We start from the raw sequence: 18,115 nt of genomic DNA, 5'->3' as shown, positions 1-18,115 counted from the left end.
GATCCACCATTGCCGAACTCTGCACCTTTGACCCAGGATGCCGCAACAAACACTGTCACCGAACTCATCCACGCTCCACGGTAGGACCTTTTACCTGCACCCACTGCACACACACCAGCCCACCAACACCACATAAACAAAAACACCAACTTGCATTTGCCCTTCTCTGCAAGCTTTCCACCGAATTATGGGACCTCATTGCCACCCTTGCACCTGGCATTGTCTTCATCACTGACACTGAGACCTGGCTCAACCCCACATCCACCCCAGACATTGCCACAGAGATCCCCAACGATATAAAATCCCCCACAAAGACTGCACCAACAAGCCTGGAGGTGGAATAGCCATCATCCACAAAGTACAGTGCATCACTACCATTCCCATGGAGCATCTCAACTTAAAGCCCCACACAGATGATAAGACAACCATCAGACGCCCCAGGCCCACACTCCAGCTTCTGCAACATCGTTGCAGACCTCATAGTGCTCCTACCCCTTAAACCTCAAGGACTACATGTTCCGCAACAACCTAAATGTTCACATTGACGACCCCAACAACAATATCGCACACCTTCTCAACAGTATGAGCAGCCTCGGAATGACCCAGATCATCCATGACCTTAAACACACCGCAGGACACACGCTGGACCCTTTTCACCTCCAGCAACTGCGTCAAATACAGCCACATCACAGAACTCACATGGACAGATCACTTCATCGTCCACTTCAGCATCTCCAGCCCCTAAACTGCCACCCCCAAAACGACCAGTGCCCCCCACCGGAGGTGGAGCAAAATCTTAAAGACCAGCTGGACAGAGGCCCTCAACACCTCCAACCCCGCTACCATCACCAACCTCAAACAGGGTGAAGAATTTCAATGCCTGGATCATCAATTGCGCCAACACCATTGTCCCCATCAAGAGCAACATACAGAGAAAACCCTTTAAAAAGGCCATCTGGTGCAACCAAGAACTCAGAACAGCGAAACGAGACAGCAAACAGCTGGAGAGGAGATAGCACGCCAGCAAGAACAGCTCCGCCAGGGGAGCCTTCTTGACCTCCCTGAACCTCAACGACTGCCTACTGAGAGCAAAAAGAACACAGCCCAAGCCGCGTGCATGGAAACTAGCACCAACACCATCAAGGAATTTTTCAACTCTCTAACCCGGCTATCAGGGAAAACAACATCACAGAAGCTGTGCAACAACCTCTTCAACTTCTCCCAGAACAAGATTGCAACTGTATACAGTAATTTAGAACCCCAACCCACAACTACAGACTTTCTTGACAGATACGCCACCACCGCAACCGACATGCACCTCAGACTGTCCACCTGCAACAACTTCTCCACCCAGGACAACACCTTCACCATGCAATCCATCCCCTTTGGAGCTCCCACAGACCCATGCCTGCATCACATCTTTAACCTCGGAAACCAAGGGATCGGCCAGGATCTCACCACCCTGCTCAACACCTCTATCACCAATGCAACATTTCTCGACGCCTGGAAACATGCCCAAGTCAGACCACTACTCAAAAAACCCTCCAGCGACCCCTGAAAACTCAAAAACTACTAGGCAATTTCCCTACTCCCATTCCCAGTGAAGGTACTGAAAAAGATCAATGAGCAACTCTGACACACTTGGAGCACAACCAGCTACTTGATGCATCCCAATCCGGCTTCCACAGCAATCACAGCACCAAACCCACCCTAATCGCAGCCACCGATGAAATCCAAACCCTCCTCAACTAAGGAGAAACAGCAGCTTTGATCCTCCTAAACCTCTAGGAAGCCTTCAACACCTTATCCCACCACACACTGATCGAAAGACTCCACCACATCAGCATCCAAGGGGATGCACTCAGATGGACCACCTCTTTCCTCACCGGAAGAACCCAGAAAACCACACCCCAGCTTTCACCTCGACACCCAAGGAGATCACCTGCATTATCCCCCAGGGCTCATCCCTCAGCCCCAAGCTCTTCAACGCATATAGGACTCCGCTGGTCCACATCGTCAGATCCCATGTTCTGAACATAATTTCCTACGCAGATGATGCTTGACTCATCCTCTTACTCACTTACGACACCACCACCACCACCACCAGAACCAACTTCTACAGAAACATGACAAGAGTCAGCAACTGGATGAAGAACAACTGCCTGCAGCTGAACACAGACAAGACAGAAGTACTGACCTTCGGCAACAGCAGCAACACATGGAACAAATCCTGGTGGCCTTCAGACCTAGGACCCACATCCACTCCCTGCAACCATGCCAGAAACATCAGAATCATCATTTAAAGCAAGCTCAAAATGAAATCACAGATCAACACTTTCTCCTCCACCTGCTTCCTTGCTCTGCACATGCTACATAAGATCTTCAAGTGGCTACCTCTGCACACGAGAGGCACAGTGGGACAGGCCATCAATACCAGCTGACTGAAATACGGCAACACCTTCTACGTAGGAATCTCTGTACACCTCCTACAGAGACATCAGACCATACAGAACTCTGTAGTCAGACTCCTTCTTGGCTTTCCACAATGAATCCACATCACACCCCACCTCAGGTAACTCCACTGGTTCCCCGTACAGAAGAGATGCCATTTCCAGCCTTTGGCACAAGTAATAAGTAATAGCCAAGGGGTCCTGGGCAACATTTGGCACATGGGATAAGTAGTCCTCAAGGATTCTGGTTAACATCTGGCACAAGTGATAAGTAGTTGCCAAGGAGTCCTCGCCAACATCTGGCACAAGTAATCAACACTACACTTCAGGAGTTGTTTCAAAACAAGATGTCAAGATGCGCTCAGGTGTTGTTTCCACAGTTTCGCTACCCAAGAGTATTTATGATGGGTGCAATGCAAGTTTCTGTGCAATAGATCAAGAGCAGGGCTCTGGGGTTTGCCTCATGTAGGTAGTCCTGTACAGATGGACAGTAGATGTACTGAAGTTGAGTGAAAGCACCTTTTGTAGGGCTGTACTAATGGACAATGAGAGTTTCTTCTGTGGAGCTATACTGGTAGAGAGTACATGTACTGCATGTAAACCGTACTGATGCTGTACCGTACTCACGAAGACTGTGTACCACATGTAATACTATAGGAACAGAGAGTGGCCACTCTTAAAAGAGTATTGTACTGCTATCAGATGCACCTCATGTAGTACTGTACTCCTGGATAATTGTTGTACTGTACTTCTGGGAAGTGGATACACCTTATGTAGAGTAGATGTGCTTTATTTAATGCTGCGCTGGCGGAGAGTGAATGCGTGTGTAGTAGCATCCTGATGGAGAGGGAATGCACCTCATGTAGTACCGTACTGGTGGTGGCTAGATGTACTACAATGAGTATTACACTGGGGAGAGTGGCTGCACCTCAGGTAGCACCTAGCTGAAAATGGAGGCACCTCATGTGGTACTGTACTGACAAAGAGTAGATTACCTTATGCAGTATCACACTGGTGGAGAGGGATGTCCTGTGTAGAAGGAGATCAGACACTGTCATAAGGAAATCAAGATAGCCCAAGCCAGATAGTTCCAGGAAAAAATAAAGTCAGCCATCAACTCGTCTAGTGAAATTTTTAAGGTGGTTAAATCGCTCACATCAATAGCACCCGATGCCTCTCCACAATCCTCCTCTAGGGAGAGATGCAACGAACTGGCAGCCTTTTTAAAAAATAAGGTCGAAAACATTTACAACTTCATGACTGAGATTGGTTACAGTACAGACCCTCAAAGCAATAAGTTAGTTACGGAACACACAGCAAGACCAACACTAAAGACATTCCCGGCAATAAATAAAGACACTACGACTAAAATTCTACAAGGCATCAAATCAGGGTCCCCTTTAGATCCAATCCATCCCACCCCACATCTTGTTACAGGGAGGAGACGACATCCTGGCAACCGCCACAGAATTACTCACCTTATCCCTCAGACCAGGGAAAGTGCAGAAATCCTGGAAACACGCCATAGTACGTCCTCTGCTAGAAAAGCCACACCTAGACCCAAAAGACCTGCGTAATTTTCACCCCATTTCATTCCTACCCATCTTAGGAAAGATGGTGGAAAAACATGTCAATAACACGCTGTTCCAGTTCCTAGAGAATGAGATACTACAATGGACCCAAATGGGCTTCATACCAGCACATAGCACTGAATCTGCCTTGATAGTGGCCACAGAAAAACTGAAGGGAATCCTTGATTGAGGGGGTGCTGCCGCCATTCTGCTACTCGATTTGAGTGCAGCCTTTGACACAGTGGCTCAAAAAACACCCACTCATAGGCTAGAGAGAGCTGGGATCCAAGACCATGCGTTAAGGTGGATAGTGTCTTTCTTGAAAGACAGAGCCTTTCAAACCACAGAATGCTGACATTTCTCGGACAGTCTAGAGGTCGCATGTGCTGTGCCACCGGGCTCCTCCCTTAGCCCCACGCTGTTCAACCTGTACATGCAACCTCTGGCCGAGATTGTCCAGGAATTTGGGCTGTCAATTGTAACATACACAGACGACACCCAACTGGTAGTCTCTGTTACAGGGGACCCGACTCAAAACACAACCTGGTGTCCCCCTGCATGGAAAAGGTAGCCAACTGGATGACAAGCAGCAAGCTAAAACTAAACGGGGACAAAACAGAACTCATGTTCCTAGGGAACAAGATGGCACCTCATAGTACCATAAATTGGGCAAAAGAACTAGGATTCCACCGGTGCATAACAACTCCATAAAGAACCTAGGCGTGTGGCTAGACCACAACCTCACTATGGAAACACAAGCTAGGAAACTGTCAGCCACCAGCTTCGGAATTTTGCGGATGCTCCGAAAGTTCTGGACTTCATTCCAGAGGAGGCCAAGAGAACCGTGATACAGGCCTTGGTGGTCTCACGCCTCGACTACAGGAACTCTCTCTTACTGGGGTCACCTAAATACGTGCTGAAAAGATTACAGGTGGGACAAAATGCTGCAGCCAGGCTACTCAGAAACATACCAAGACATGAATCAGCGGAAAAGGCTTTGAAACACCTCCACTGGCTGCCAGTGCAAGCCAGGACCAAGTTTAAATCACGGCGCATAGCACACAGGGCCCTAAACAAAAAAGAGCAAACTCTACTAAGGTCTCTGATCTTACCCTATACATCACAAGGAGCCCTAAGGTCTGCCTCAGATCGCCTAGGCCAAAACCTCTAGAATTAGGCGTTCCTGATGGGTAAGAAGATCGTTCACGCACTTAGTACCAAAACTTTGGAATGCCATGCCCACAGAGCTAAGTCTCCTTACAGACGATATGGCCTTTAGAAAAAAACTGAAGACATGGTTAATCCCAGCCTGAATCATTGGATCATGTTCTTCTGCTCTGTAGCGCTGGGAAGCCCCTGGGCAGCTATGCGCTCTATAACACTCACAAATATAATAATAATCGGGGGTAAATCTAACTAATGGATCACAGTATTAATGAAAAGTGGATGTACATCATGTCATATGGAACTGACGGAGAGTAGGTGTACAGCGTACATTCCTGTTACCTTATGTAGTACTATACTTGTGAAGCGGTAATATACACGTGTAGTGCACTAATGAAGGGCCGACCCACCTTATGTAGCACTATGCTGGTGAAGCGTGAATGTATTTGTGTAGCAGGGTATCAATGAAGAGCGGACCCACCTTATGTAGCACTATGCTGGTGAAGCGTGAATGTATTTGTGTAGTAGGGTATCAATGAAGTGCGGATCCACCTTATGTAGTACTATACTAGTGAAGCGTGAATGTGCTCATTTAGTAGTGTACTAATGAAGAGCAGACTCACCTTAAGTAGTACTATACTGGTTGAGATTGAATATACATGTGTTGTATTGTACCAATGAAGATGGAACCCACCTTATGTGGTATTAAACCAGTGGAGAGTAAATGTAAACATTTAGTAGAATACTGATGGAGAGCAGACCCACCTTATGTATTACTATACTGGTGGAGCGTGAATGGCCCCCAGCGCCGAGATGTAATTTGTGTGCTATACAAGTACTGGATTTACATTTACTAGTGTACCAATAAAGAGCGAATCCACGTTATGTAGTACTATTCTGGTGGAGAGTGGATTTACTTGTGTAATAGTGCAGCGACGGGCAGCGGATGTACCTGTGTAGTAGTGTACTGATGGAGAGTGTATGCACCTCATTTAGGGATGTACTTATGAAGAGTGAATGTACTCATGGAGTAGTGTACCAATTAAATCCATGTGTTTATGTTATTCATGTAGTAATTTACTGATGACTCAATAAACCTCATGTAGTACTGTACTCGTGGAAAAGGGGTGTACTTGTGTAGTAGTGTACCAATGGAGAGAAGATGTGCCGGCGTAGTAGTGTACCAATGGAGAGTGAATGCACTTCCTTTAGGACTGTACTTATAGAGAGTGAATGTATTAGTGTAGTAGTGCACCGAATAGGGTGTGTATCTCATGTAGGACTATTCTGGTGGAGAGAGGATGTACTCATGTTGCAGTGTACCAATGGAGAGCAGATGTACCCGTGTAGTAGTGTACCAGTAGAGAATGAATGCACTTTGTTTAGGGCTGAAGTTATAGAGAGTAAATGTACTTGTGTAGTAGTGCACAGAGCCATTAAACCAACCGGTGTACGTGTGCTTTACAAATCATTCTTAACATTAACATTAACATGAAAAGTGTATCTTATGTAGGAATATTCTGGTGGAGAGTGGATGCACTTGTGTTGCAGTGTACAAATGGAGAACAGATGTGCTTGTTTAGTAGTGCACCGAAGAAGAGTGAATGAACTTCATTTAGGGCTGTAGTTATGGAGAGTGAATGTACTTGCATTATAGTGCACTGATGGAGAGTGTATCTATCTTATGTAGCACAGATGAATAGTGGATGCACCTTATGTCACGGCTGGCACACGTAGGAGTGGTGAGGCGGAGTGAGGGTTAGGTAAGTCCAAACCACTTAACTTGCGCTTAGCAATGCCGCGAGCGCAAGGTAAGTGGTTTTATTCTTTGTTTAATTTAAGTTATCCCGTTGTATGTCGACTTCCCCGACCCGACACTCTTACCTGTACCTGCCTCCACTGTTACCCATGAAGAGCAGACCCACCTTATGTAGTACTATACTGATGGAGAGTGAATGTACTTGTGAAGTAGTGTACCTATTGAGAGAGGATGTACCCTTGTAGTAGTGAACCGATGGAGAGTGGATGCATCTGTGTAGTAGTGCACTGATGAAGAGTGAATATACTTGTGTCGTAGTGTACCTATTGAGTGAGGAGGTACGCGTGTAGCAGTGCACCGATGGAGTGGATGTACCCGTGTAGTAGTGCACCGATGGAGTCGATGTACCCGAGTAGTAGTGCACCGATGGAGTGGATGTACCCGTGTAGTAGTGCACGGATGGAGTGGATGTACCCGTGTAGTAGTGCACCGATGGAGTGGATGTACCCGTGTAGTAGTGCACCGATGGAGTGGATGTACCCGTGTAGTAGTGCACGGATGGAGAGTGGAGTACCCGTGTAGTAGTGTACGGATGGAGAGTGGAGTACCCTTGTAGTAGTGTATGGATGAAGAGCGGATGTACCCGTGAAGTAGTGCACGGATGGAGAGTGGAGTACCTGTGTAGTAGTGTACGGATGGAGAGTGGATGTACCCGTGTAGTAGTGTACTGGTGGAGACTGGATGTACCCCTGTAGTAGTGCACGGATGGAGAGTGGATGTAGCTGTGTAGTAGTGCACTGATGGAGTGGATGTACCGTGGTTGTGGTGTGGATGTACCTGTGTTGTAGTGCACCGATGGAGACTGGATGTACCTGTGTTGTAGTGCACGGATGGAGAGTGAATGTACCAGGGTTGTAGTGTACTGCTGCAGAGAGGATGTACCAGTATAGCAGTGGAGAGTGAATGTACTTGTGTAGTAGTGTGACGAAGGAGAATTGATGTACTTGTGTAGTAGTGTACCGAAGGAGAGTGGATGTACCTGTGTAGTAGTGCACGGATGGAGAGTGGATGTACCCGTGAAGTAGTGTACCGATGGAGAGTGGATGTACCTGTGTAGTAGTGCACGGATGGAGAGAGGATGTACCCGTGTAGTAGTGTACCGATGGAGAGTGGATGTACCTGTGTAGTAGTGCATGGATGGAGAGTGGATGTACCTGTGTAGTTGTGCACGGATGGAGAGAGGATGTATCAGTGTAGTAGTGTACTGATGCAGAGAGGATGCACGGATGGAGAGAGGATGTACCTGTGTAGTAGTGTACAGATGGAGAGTGGATGTACCTGTGTAGTAGTGTACCGATGGAGAGTGGATGTACCGGTGTAGTAGTGTACCGATGGAGAGTGAATATACCAGTGTTGTAGTGCACAGATGGAGTGGATGTACCGTGGTTGTAGTGTACTGCTGGAGAGAGGATGTACCTGTGTTGTAGTCCACCGATGGAGAGTGGATGTACCAGGGTTGTAGTGTACTGCTGCAGAGAGGATGTACCAGTATAGCAGTGGAGAGTGAATGTACTTGTGTAGTAGTGTGACGAAGGCGAATGAATGCACTTGTGTAGTAGTGCACGGATGGAGAGAGGATGTACCCGTGAAGTAGTGTACCGATGGAGAGGGGATGTACCTGTGTAGTAGTGCACGGATGGAGAGAGGATGTACCGTGTAGTAGTGTACTGATAGAGAGTGGATGTACCTGTGTAGTTGTGCACGGATGGAGAGAGGATGTACCTGTGTAGTAGTGTACTGATGCAGAGAGGATGCACGGATGGAGAGTGGATGTACCTGTGTAGTAGTGTACCGATGGAGAGTGGATGTACCTGTGTAGTAGTGTACCGATGGAGAGTGGATATACCAGTGTTGTAGTGCACAGATGGAGTGGATGTACTGTGGTTGTAGTGTACTGCTGGAGAGAGGATGTACCTGTGTTGAAGTGCACCAATGGAGAGTGGATGTACCTGTGTTATAGTGCACTGATGGAGACTAGATGTACCTGTGTTGTAGTGCACGGATGGAGAGTGGATGTACCAGGGTTGTAGTGTACTGCTGCAGAGAGAATGTACCAGTATAGCAGTGGAGAGTGAATGGATGCACTTGTGTAGTAGTGCACGGATGGAGAGAGGATGTACCCGTGTAGTAGTGTACCGAAGGAGAGTGGATGTTCCAGTGTAGTAGTGCACGGATGGAGAGAGGATGTACCGTGTAGTAGTGTACTGATAGAGAGTGGATGTACCTGTGTAGTTGTGAACGGATGGAGAGTGGATGTACCTGTGTTAAGTTTATCAAGTTTATTTTTATTTATGATTACGGAACTCTCATGAGATCCACATAAAAGACATAGCATTACATTCCATAAAATCTTGAATAAGTGATATTAAATTACATAGAAAAATGAATAAAAATACAGAGTGAACTGGACGTCGAAACAACCACCTAATACAGAGTCAAAAAACATTTTTAAAAGTTATACAATTTAAAACAGAACATTTCATTAGGGGGGTTGTTCATAGCCGCAATAAAAGCAGTAGCAGACAGAATATTCAATTGGAGACAGATGGGTCTTAGCCACTTTCGCCTGTGCGACATTAGAGCTGGGCAAACAAAGATGGCATGGAGCAAGTCCTGATTTTTCATATTGCAGAGATCACATAAGGCTGATGAACCATACCATCTGAATAAGAGAGATTTCAAAGGAAGTAAGTCCTGCCTTAGTAAAAACAATAGACGCCTGACTCCATGAGGAATGTTCCAAAAAACATAAGGTTGCCCATTCTTCACCAGACAGGAATCAATAACTGGAGTGGTGCCTTTTTTTAGAATATGAGTCTCTCTATCCAGTCTGAACCCTAATTCCCAAGATGCGGACTTCAGGAGGGTTTTCAGCTAATATGCAGATAAAGAAAATAAAACAGCTTCATCTAGTTGTAATTGGCTCACAGCACATCTAAAGAAATTTAGAATTAAAGAGTAATCATTAAAATTTTCCAGCAGCTCAGTTTTTATAAGATGTCTTAATGTGCCAGGCTCACCCTTTGCCAGGCTAAAGACCCAGCGCACACTCCCCGCTAGACCTTGAACACAGCTGCTACGTAATCCGAATTCCTGTCTAAGAGCAGCTGTTGAACTAGCTGTGTTGACAGATAAAAGGCTACGTAGGATTTTACCTTCAGAGGAGTTCAAGAAACTCCAGCTTTTCATATTGATTAACTCCATTCCGTAAAGTAAAGAGGCAGGAATTTTTGCTCGCTATACCTCCAGCAGTATCGAGAAATGTCTTCTACCTGTGGCCTTATATAGTGAAACCAAACTCTTTCCCTGGACAATAGCTTTCCGGGTGTTATTAGCTATGTGAGCTTTTTCACTTAAGATGCTCGTAACAATTTTGCCAAGAAAAGTATAAGATTGCACTACTTCCAACTTTTGGCCCCCCACGGTCCAATGAAAGTTCATATATTTAGAATTTTTCCTACCCGTCAAACACATCACTTTACTTTTTGCAATATTTATCAGCAGATGATGCTTTCCTGCATAATTGTACAAAGCATGCAGGCGATTTTTCAACCCTTTAGGCGTTAGGTCAAGAATCAAAATGTCATCAGCATACATAAGACATACGATTGGGGAGCCCCCCAAGTTCGGAACAATACCTGTACTTGCAGAAAGAACCTGGGGTAGATCAGCTATATATAGGGAAAACAGCAAAGGAGCCAATAGGCAGCCTTGCTTTAACCCATTAGCTGTGGAGATAATTCTAGACAGTCCTCTTTCCCCACCCAACAACACTCTGCACCAGGTATCTGAATGCAAGGCACGGACTAATCTGATAAGAGTTGATGGCATCCCTAAATCGAATAACTTTCCCCACAGCAATGTTCTATCCACTTTGTCGAAAGCTGTGGAGAAATCGATAAAGGCGCCATAAACTCGCCCTCCACGAACCTTGACATATTTCTCCGTTATAACCTGGAGTGCAGTCAGATTATCTAGGGTACTGTGCCTTTGCCTAAAACCGGTTTGTTCATAGGGTAGAATTTCGGCCTTAGACACCCAATCGTTAATTAAATTAAGAAGACATTTTGCAAAGACCTTGCCAATAGCATCTAATAGAGCGATTTGGCGGTAGTTTTGAGGTAGGTCTCTAGCCCCTTTTTTTAAAAGAGGGACTAGTATGCTCCCTTTCCAAGATGGAGGAACTGTTCCACTAATAAAACAAAATTTAAACACTGGGTAAAGGATTTTACTCCATAATTCACTCTGATATTTTAGAACAGAAATAGGGACCTCATCCGGACCCATCACGCCAGAAGAGCGCATGCCCTTGATAGCTAATTCGATGTCCTTTTCGGACGGGGGATCATAGGGAAGATTGTCCTCGTGAAGAGAATCATCATCCCGTTGCAAGCCATTACTGCTATACAAATGCTTAATATATTGCACCCAGATCTGCTCATCAATAGAAATTGGCGTGGGTCTGGATCTAGAACCGCAACCTTCGCCAATTAATGACCAGAATGTCCTGGCTTGACCCTTATGAGAGGATTTCCGGAGTTTGATCCATAAAGAATATTCCTTATCTCTTTTCAGTCTGCCTGTGTAGTAGTGTACTGATAGAGAGTGGATGTACCTGTGTTGTTGTGCACGGATGGAGAGTGGATGTACCTGTGTAGTAGTGTACTGATGCAGAGAGGATGCAGGGATGGAGAGAGGATTTACCTGTGTAGTAGTGCACAGATGGAGAGAGGATGTACCCGTGTAGTAGTGCATGGATTGAGATTGGATGTACCTGTGTAGTAGTGCACGGATGGAGAGTGGATGTACCAGTGTAATAGTGTACTGATGCAGAGAGGATGCACGGATGGAGAGTGGATGTACCTGTGTAGTAGTGCACAGATGGAGAGTGGATGTACCTGTGTAATAGTGTACTGATGCAGAGAGGATGCACGGATGGAGAGTGGATGTACCTGTGTAGTAGTGCACAGATGGAGAGTGGATGTACCTGTGTAGTAGTGCACAGATGGAGAGTGGATGTACCTGTGTAGTAGTGCAAGGATGGAGAGTGGATGTACCTGTGTAGTAGTGCACAGATGGAGAGTGGATGTACCTGTGTAGTAGTGCACAGATGAAGAGTGGATGTACCTGTGTAGTAGTGCACGGATGGAGAGTGGATGTACCAGTGTAATAGTGTACTGATGCAGAGAGGATGCACGGATGGAGAGTGGATGTACCTGTGTAGTAGTGCACAGATGGAGAGTGGATGTACCTGTGTAGTAGTGCACGGATGGAGCGTGGATATACCCGTGTAGTAGTGTACGGATGAAGAGTGGATGTGCCTGTGTAATAGTGTACCGATGGAGAGTGGATGTACCTGTGTAGTTGTGCACAGATGGAGAGTGGATGTACCTGTGTAGTAGTGCATGGATGGAGAGAGGATGTACCAGTGTAATAGTGTACGGATGGAGAGAGGATGCACGGATGGAGAGTGGATGTACCTGTGTAGTAGTGCACAGATGGAGAGTGGATGTACCTGTGTAGTAGTGCACGGATGGAGAGTGGATGTACCAGTGTAATAGTGTACTGATGCAGAGAGGATGCACGGATGGAGAGTGGATGTACCTGTGTAGTAGTGCACAGATGGAGAGTGGATGTACCTGTGTAGTAGTGCACGGATGGAGAGTGGATGTACCAGTGTAATAGTGTACTGATGCAGAGAGGATGCACGGATGGAGAGTGGATGTACCTGTGTGGTAGTGCACAGATGGAGAGTGGATGCACCTGTGTAGTAGTGCACAGATGGAGAATGGATGTACCTGTGTAGTAGTGTACGGCTGGAGAGTGGATGTACCCGTGTAGTAGTGCACGGATGGAGAGTGGATGTACCTGTGTAGTAGTGCACGGATGGAGAGTGGATGTACCTGTGTGGTAGTGCACAGATGGAGAGTGGATGCACCTGTGTAGTAGTGCACAGATGGAGAATGGATGTACCTGTGTAGTAGTGTACGGCTGGAGAGTGGATGTACCCGTGTAGTAGTGCACGGATGGAGCGTGGATATACCCGTGTAGTAGTGTACGGATGAAGAGTGGATGTACCTGTGTAATAGTGTACCGATGGAGAGTGGATGTACCTGTGTAGTAGTGCACAGATGGAGAGTGGATGTACCCGTGTAGTAGTGCACGGATGGAGCGTGGATATACCCGTGTAGTAGTGTACGGATGAAGAGTGGATGTACCTGTGTAATAGTGTACCGATGGAGAGTGGATGTACCTGTGTAGTAGTGCACAGATGGAGAGTGGATGTACCTGTGTAGTAGTGCATGGATGGAGAGAGGATGTACCCGTGTAGTAGTGCACGGATGAAGAGTGGATGTGCCTGTGTAATAGTGAACCGATGGAGAGTGGATGTGTCTGTGTAGTAGTGCCCCTATGGAGAGGAGATGCACCCGTGTCGTAGTGTACGGATGAAGAGTGGAAGTACCCCTGTAGTAGTGCACCTCTGGAGGCACGCGCTCCCACCCTCCTCTACACTGGTCCATTGCCCTCTGTGCCACCCTGACCCGGGGGGGGGGGGGGTCACACCTCTGGATGCACGCGCTCCCACCCTCCCCTCCACTGGTCCTTCTCCCCCCTCCCCACCCCCGGGGCTCCTCACCTTTCTTCTCCGGCGAGTAGTCGTCCGGCAGCAGGGCGTCCTGCCGGTTCCCCAGCACGAAGGCCAGCACGGACAGCACCAGCGCGTCCACCATGCCCAGGATGGCCAGCGTGAAGCCCCAGTGCACCTCGCACTCCCCCAGCTGGTAGCTGTCCGCCCGGCGCCCGCACAGGGGGCGCACCTCGGGCGCCCCCCAGCCGTCGGGGAAGATGAGGCAGCCCAGGGCCTGGCAGGTGGCTGCAGGGGGAGGACAAGCGGGGGGACAGTATTAAATCACAGAGACGACAAACCATGTGTGCTGCGCGGGGCCCTGGAGAGCATGGGACGAATGGGAGAACGAGAAGCAAGAGTGAGGAGAGAAAGGTAAAGACGGAGGGATGGAGGGGAAGGAGATAGGATAGAAAAGCAAGAGAGAACTGGAGGGTAAACGAGGCAGGTGGAGAGGAGGGGTGGGAAGTAGAAACAGGCGGAAGAGATAGATTTGGAGAACTAGAGGACAGGAGAGAATTGAGAGAATGAGAGAAACGGAGAGAAGGGAAGAGTACACTAGAAGGAAACCGTGTCTGGCAGAAAATAAAAGGGAAAAGAGAAACAAAAGAGGAGAAAGGAGTTTGGAGAGAAGAGGCACAGTGAGAGAACAAGAACGAACCAAGAGGACATGGTGAAGATGGAAGAGAGTTCAGGCAGAGAGAGAAGTATGTAAGCCATGTAGAGAAGCGAAATCAGACAACGAACAAAGTAGAGGATCAAATACAAGGGGAGGGGAAGAACGAAATGAACAGTGAGTGGAGGGGAAGTGGGGACAGAAGAGACGGGGGAAGGGAAAGAAATAGAGGCCGAGCAAGGTAAACAGCAGAAAGATGTGGGAGGAAGGACTGGAGGAAAAGGAAGCGGAGAAAGGAAAAAAGTTATGTGGAAGGAAAGACAGAGGGGGGAGGTGAAGAAAAAAATACGCGAAGAGAGAAGGAGAAAAGAGAGGAAGGCCGAATATATTGAATATGGGCAGAGAAAAATGAGGAAAGGATGAGAGAGAGCGCGCTCAGGCAGGGTTGCTAGTGGCCCCACAGTTGGAGTTGTACATTGTAATGTAAACATGCCGCCCCTGGTGCCATGGAGTCCCCTGGCATGGTAATCACAGCGTGCCCCGTGCCACTCACCCGCCGTCAGCTGCAGCCAGGCGCACACCTTGTACACCGAGGCCGCGTTGCAGAACCAGAAGAGACCGAAGCAGCCCACGCTGCTCAGCACCAGGATGAGCGCCATGAAGATGAAGACGGCCGCCGCCTTGAAGGCCGGCACGGGCGTCAGCGTGGCCAGGGACCCCCGGCACTCCACCGTCCACTCGCTCTCCACGCACACCTGGTAGAGGCCGAAGGAGCCCACCACGGGCTGCAGCGAGGCCCGCGCCAGGCTGCTGCGCGCCCGTGCGCCCTGGTCCCCCGTGCGCACCCAGGTGGGCTGGATCAGGACCACCACCTCCAGGATGCCGAAGCAGAGCGTGCAGACGGCCCACAGGACGCCCACGGCCCGCGCGTTGCGGATGAAGTCCGTCTGGTACAGCTTGGCCACCTCTTTGGCTTCCAGCATGATGACAGGGGCCCTGGGGGCAGGCGGCCCCCGCAGTCAGACAGACCCACCCTCAGTGGTGGCCACCAGACACCAGCCCTGCGAGCCGGAGCCCCCGTAGGAGGGAGGGGGGAGCCGGCTGCAGAGACCCACCCTCAGTGGTGGCCACCACACACCAGCCCTGCGAGCCACGGTCGGTGGCCCCCGAGGAGGCAGGGGGGAGAGCCGGCTGCAGAGACCCACCCTCAGTGGTGGCCACCACACACCCGCCCTGCGAGCCGTTGCCGGAGCCCCCCGAGGAGGCAGGGAGAGGAGAGCCGGCTGCAGAGACCCGCAGCGCAGCCAGAGCCGGGAGGGATGGAGGCAGCGCTCGCCCGCTTCATCGCGTCGTGATTTATGTGCGGCAGGAGCAGCCTCGCCGCCCCTGCTCCCGTGAGCTGCTGCAGCGCCGGCTCTCTCCACCCAGGCCTGTAAATCACCCCCAAATATGGACACCGGTCCCGCCTCAGCGGCCTTTCGTGCTGAGGCAACGATATGTCCTTTGATAGCTGGAGATGGGTTGCAACCGTCCTTTCCTGAAATGTCACGATATTCAGGCTCCTGCAAAATAGGATGACATGTTCACGAGAGCTGGGGTCGCCAAAGAGCTTAATTCCAAGATTTAATGGGTTTCCAGAATAAACACGTAGGCTGCGAACAGACTCAAAGAGAATGCAGTCTTTTGGCAGATTTTATGTAGCGCCAAGCCGCAAACTGGACCCGAAGGTATTGGAACACTTTACAATTTACATAGACACCAGCTACGGTACACACGCACACACACATTTGTGTATGCACTGGGAGATTCAGGGGCAAGATGTATCAAAGGGGTTTGCCCATTCTGTGTCTATGGGAAAATGTGTTCATACATAAGGCCCTAAGTGATGTGTCCAGAATCACAGGCTGCCCAGCTGACGCCGAGACTCAACCCTAGTTCCCCAGCACCAACGTCGGCAGCTCTGGCCGTAAGTCCACACACTCTCCCTGTACTTAAAAGTATAGCAAGGATGCGCTGCTGCAAGCAAGAGCAATGCCCCCTGTCACTGTCGTTGGAGTAGTAAAATACAGCATAGCCAGGGTTCAATGGATCCCTCGCAGTGTACCCCCGGTGCCACTGCACCTATTGCACCATTGGCAGCTCCGCCCCTGCTTGTATGTTCATTGCAGCCACTCTGAAAACTCGCCTAGATATTACTTCACAAGGTGCAGCTCCTCCACTAGGGCGGAGGAGCGTCGTCCCACTGCTTTCTCGCACTGCGAGAAAGGCGGAAGGGTTTGGGTGCAAGCGGACGGGCTGCTCTGCGAGCAGGGCTGGGCAGAGGAGGAGTCTCCAAGCCCATCATCATTAGAACACCCAAATACGTCTGGTAATACAACACCCAGCGAAATGGGAAGGGTGCGATGGCCACCCTATTCGATACCCTCGAAAGAGGTAGGACCTCACTCTTATCCCAATTGACCCCCTCTCCTGAGAGGGCAGAGTAAAATGGGACTGGAGGGCTGGCAAGGAAGAATTAGATGTTGGTGAGAGTACGGAGGATGTCACCTGCACATAAATGTTTAATACAAACGTGGGAAAACACAATATACCCTTGGAGGCTTGGGCAAAAGTAATAGTCTCTAGTAAGGATACCTACAAGGGATTTTGTTTAGATTTTTTAAAAACCAAAGACCCATCAGGTGCTTGATTTGTGTGTTTGGACCTGAGCAGTACTGTCAAAGAACTGCTAAGTAGCTTGGATCTTTAATAATGCTATAGCGGCTTCAGCAGTGTAGTTTAAAAAAAATGCTGACTGTAATGTCGTGATGATGGTCTGAAGGATTTCCACGTCAGAAGACCGAAACGTCGACCGCATTATCCAACTCCACGTATTTTATATACATCAAGTGACTAGGCTATTTAGTGAAAATACTGGTCATTCCCATGATTGTGTTTGGAGAGGATTTTTACTTATGAAATCGAAGATAAATTAAGTTGTATGTTTTTCATTTGTATGCATTTTTACTCAACTTGAATGTTGAATGTACCCTATAAATTTCTGAACAATACAAAGATAATCTATTTTTCTAAAGATATTCCTGTGTTGTTTGTTCCTTGATTTAATAATTTGTGCATTTAGTGCCTTATATCTGTAATTAATACACATAGCTTCAAAGAATTTACTGATATCGAATCTTTGAATTTCTGAAAATAGGAACTCTTTGATCTAAACAAAATCCCTTGTAGGCATCCTTACCCTCATAGATGCTATTAAACATTCCTCCCCAGTGCTGCGCTGTCCATTGGAACTAGTGCTGAATGGACGTCCAATGGTCGTGCGCAGCACTGGGGAGGTAGTGCTGCCGTCGGCCAATGCACCGAGGCAGCACTTAAGGGGTTACTAGAGACTATCTGCACATAAAAGCATCTTAGACTGGACCGCAGCGTTGGGGATGCCAGAGATATTCGGGTTGTGGTAGATGGCGGCTTCCAGAGGTTCCATTGCTACAAGGAATAATAACAGTGAGAGAAGCAGCCTTTGGAAAGTAGGTTTGCAACAGGTTTTCAACATCTGGAGGAGATGCTACTCTGTTTGCCTACATAAAGGAAGCTGTGACCACCGCCCAATAGTTATGCTGTTGGAAGAGGTCAAACCTCCACCCACCAGCAATTGTCTTTGTTACCTGTTCCTGGGAGCACTTCACATTTCCTAGCAGGGGGACAGCATGTTATATTGGGTGGTAACTGCTGCAGATGGATAGGAAAGGCTACAGGAGTTCTTTTGTGTTCAAAATATTTGATTGAATTTTGTTTAAAGATAAAACAATAAAGACAATACATAAAATATTATTATCAGTCAAAAAATACCAAGGCAACAATGCATAAAAT

General features: G+C 48.1%; 1 protein-coding gene across 1 annotated transcript in view; it reads right to left on the bottom strand.

The window, feature by feature from the left end:
- LOC147684441 (LHFPL tetraspan subfamily member 3 protein-like) overlaps positions 1 to 15,233 on the bottom strand; it is a 57,357-nt gene extending 42,124 nt beyond the window's left edge. Inside the window, exons 1-2 of the mRNA XM_086942345.1 lie at positions 14,799 to 15,233; positions 13,642 to 13,878 (exon numbers count right to left, since the gene is read on the bottom strand). Coding sequence (XP_086798471.1) covers positions 13,642 to 13,878; positions 14,799 to 15,228 — 667 coding nt within the window. The 5' untranslated portion in view covers positions 15,229 to 15,233. The remainder of the gene's footprint in view (positions 1 to 13,641; positions 13,879 to 14,798) is intronic.
- Positions 15,234 to 18,115: the final 2,882 nt, after the last annotated feature.

This window comes from Lissotriton vulgaris, chromosome 10 (genome assembly GCF_964263255.1).
Source record: "Lissotriton vulgaris chromosome 10, aLisVul1.2, whole genome shotgun sequence".
Classification (NCBI taxonomy): domain Eukaryota; kingdom Metazoa; phylum Chordata; class Amphibia; order Caudata; family Salamandridae; genus Lissotriton; species Lissotriton vulgaris.
The sequence above is the reverse complement of the archived record's forward strand: the minus strand, read 5'-3'. Positions and strand labels throughout refer to the sequence as shown.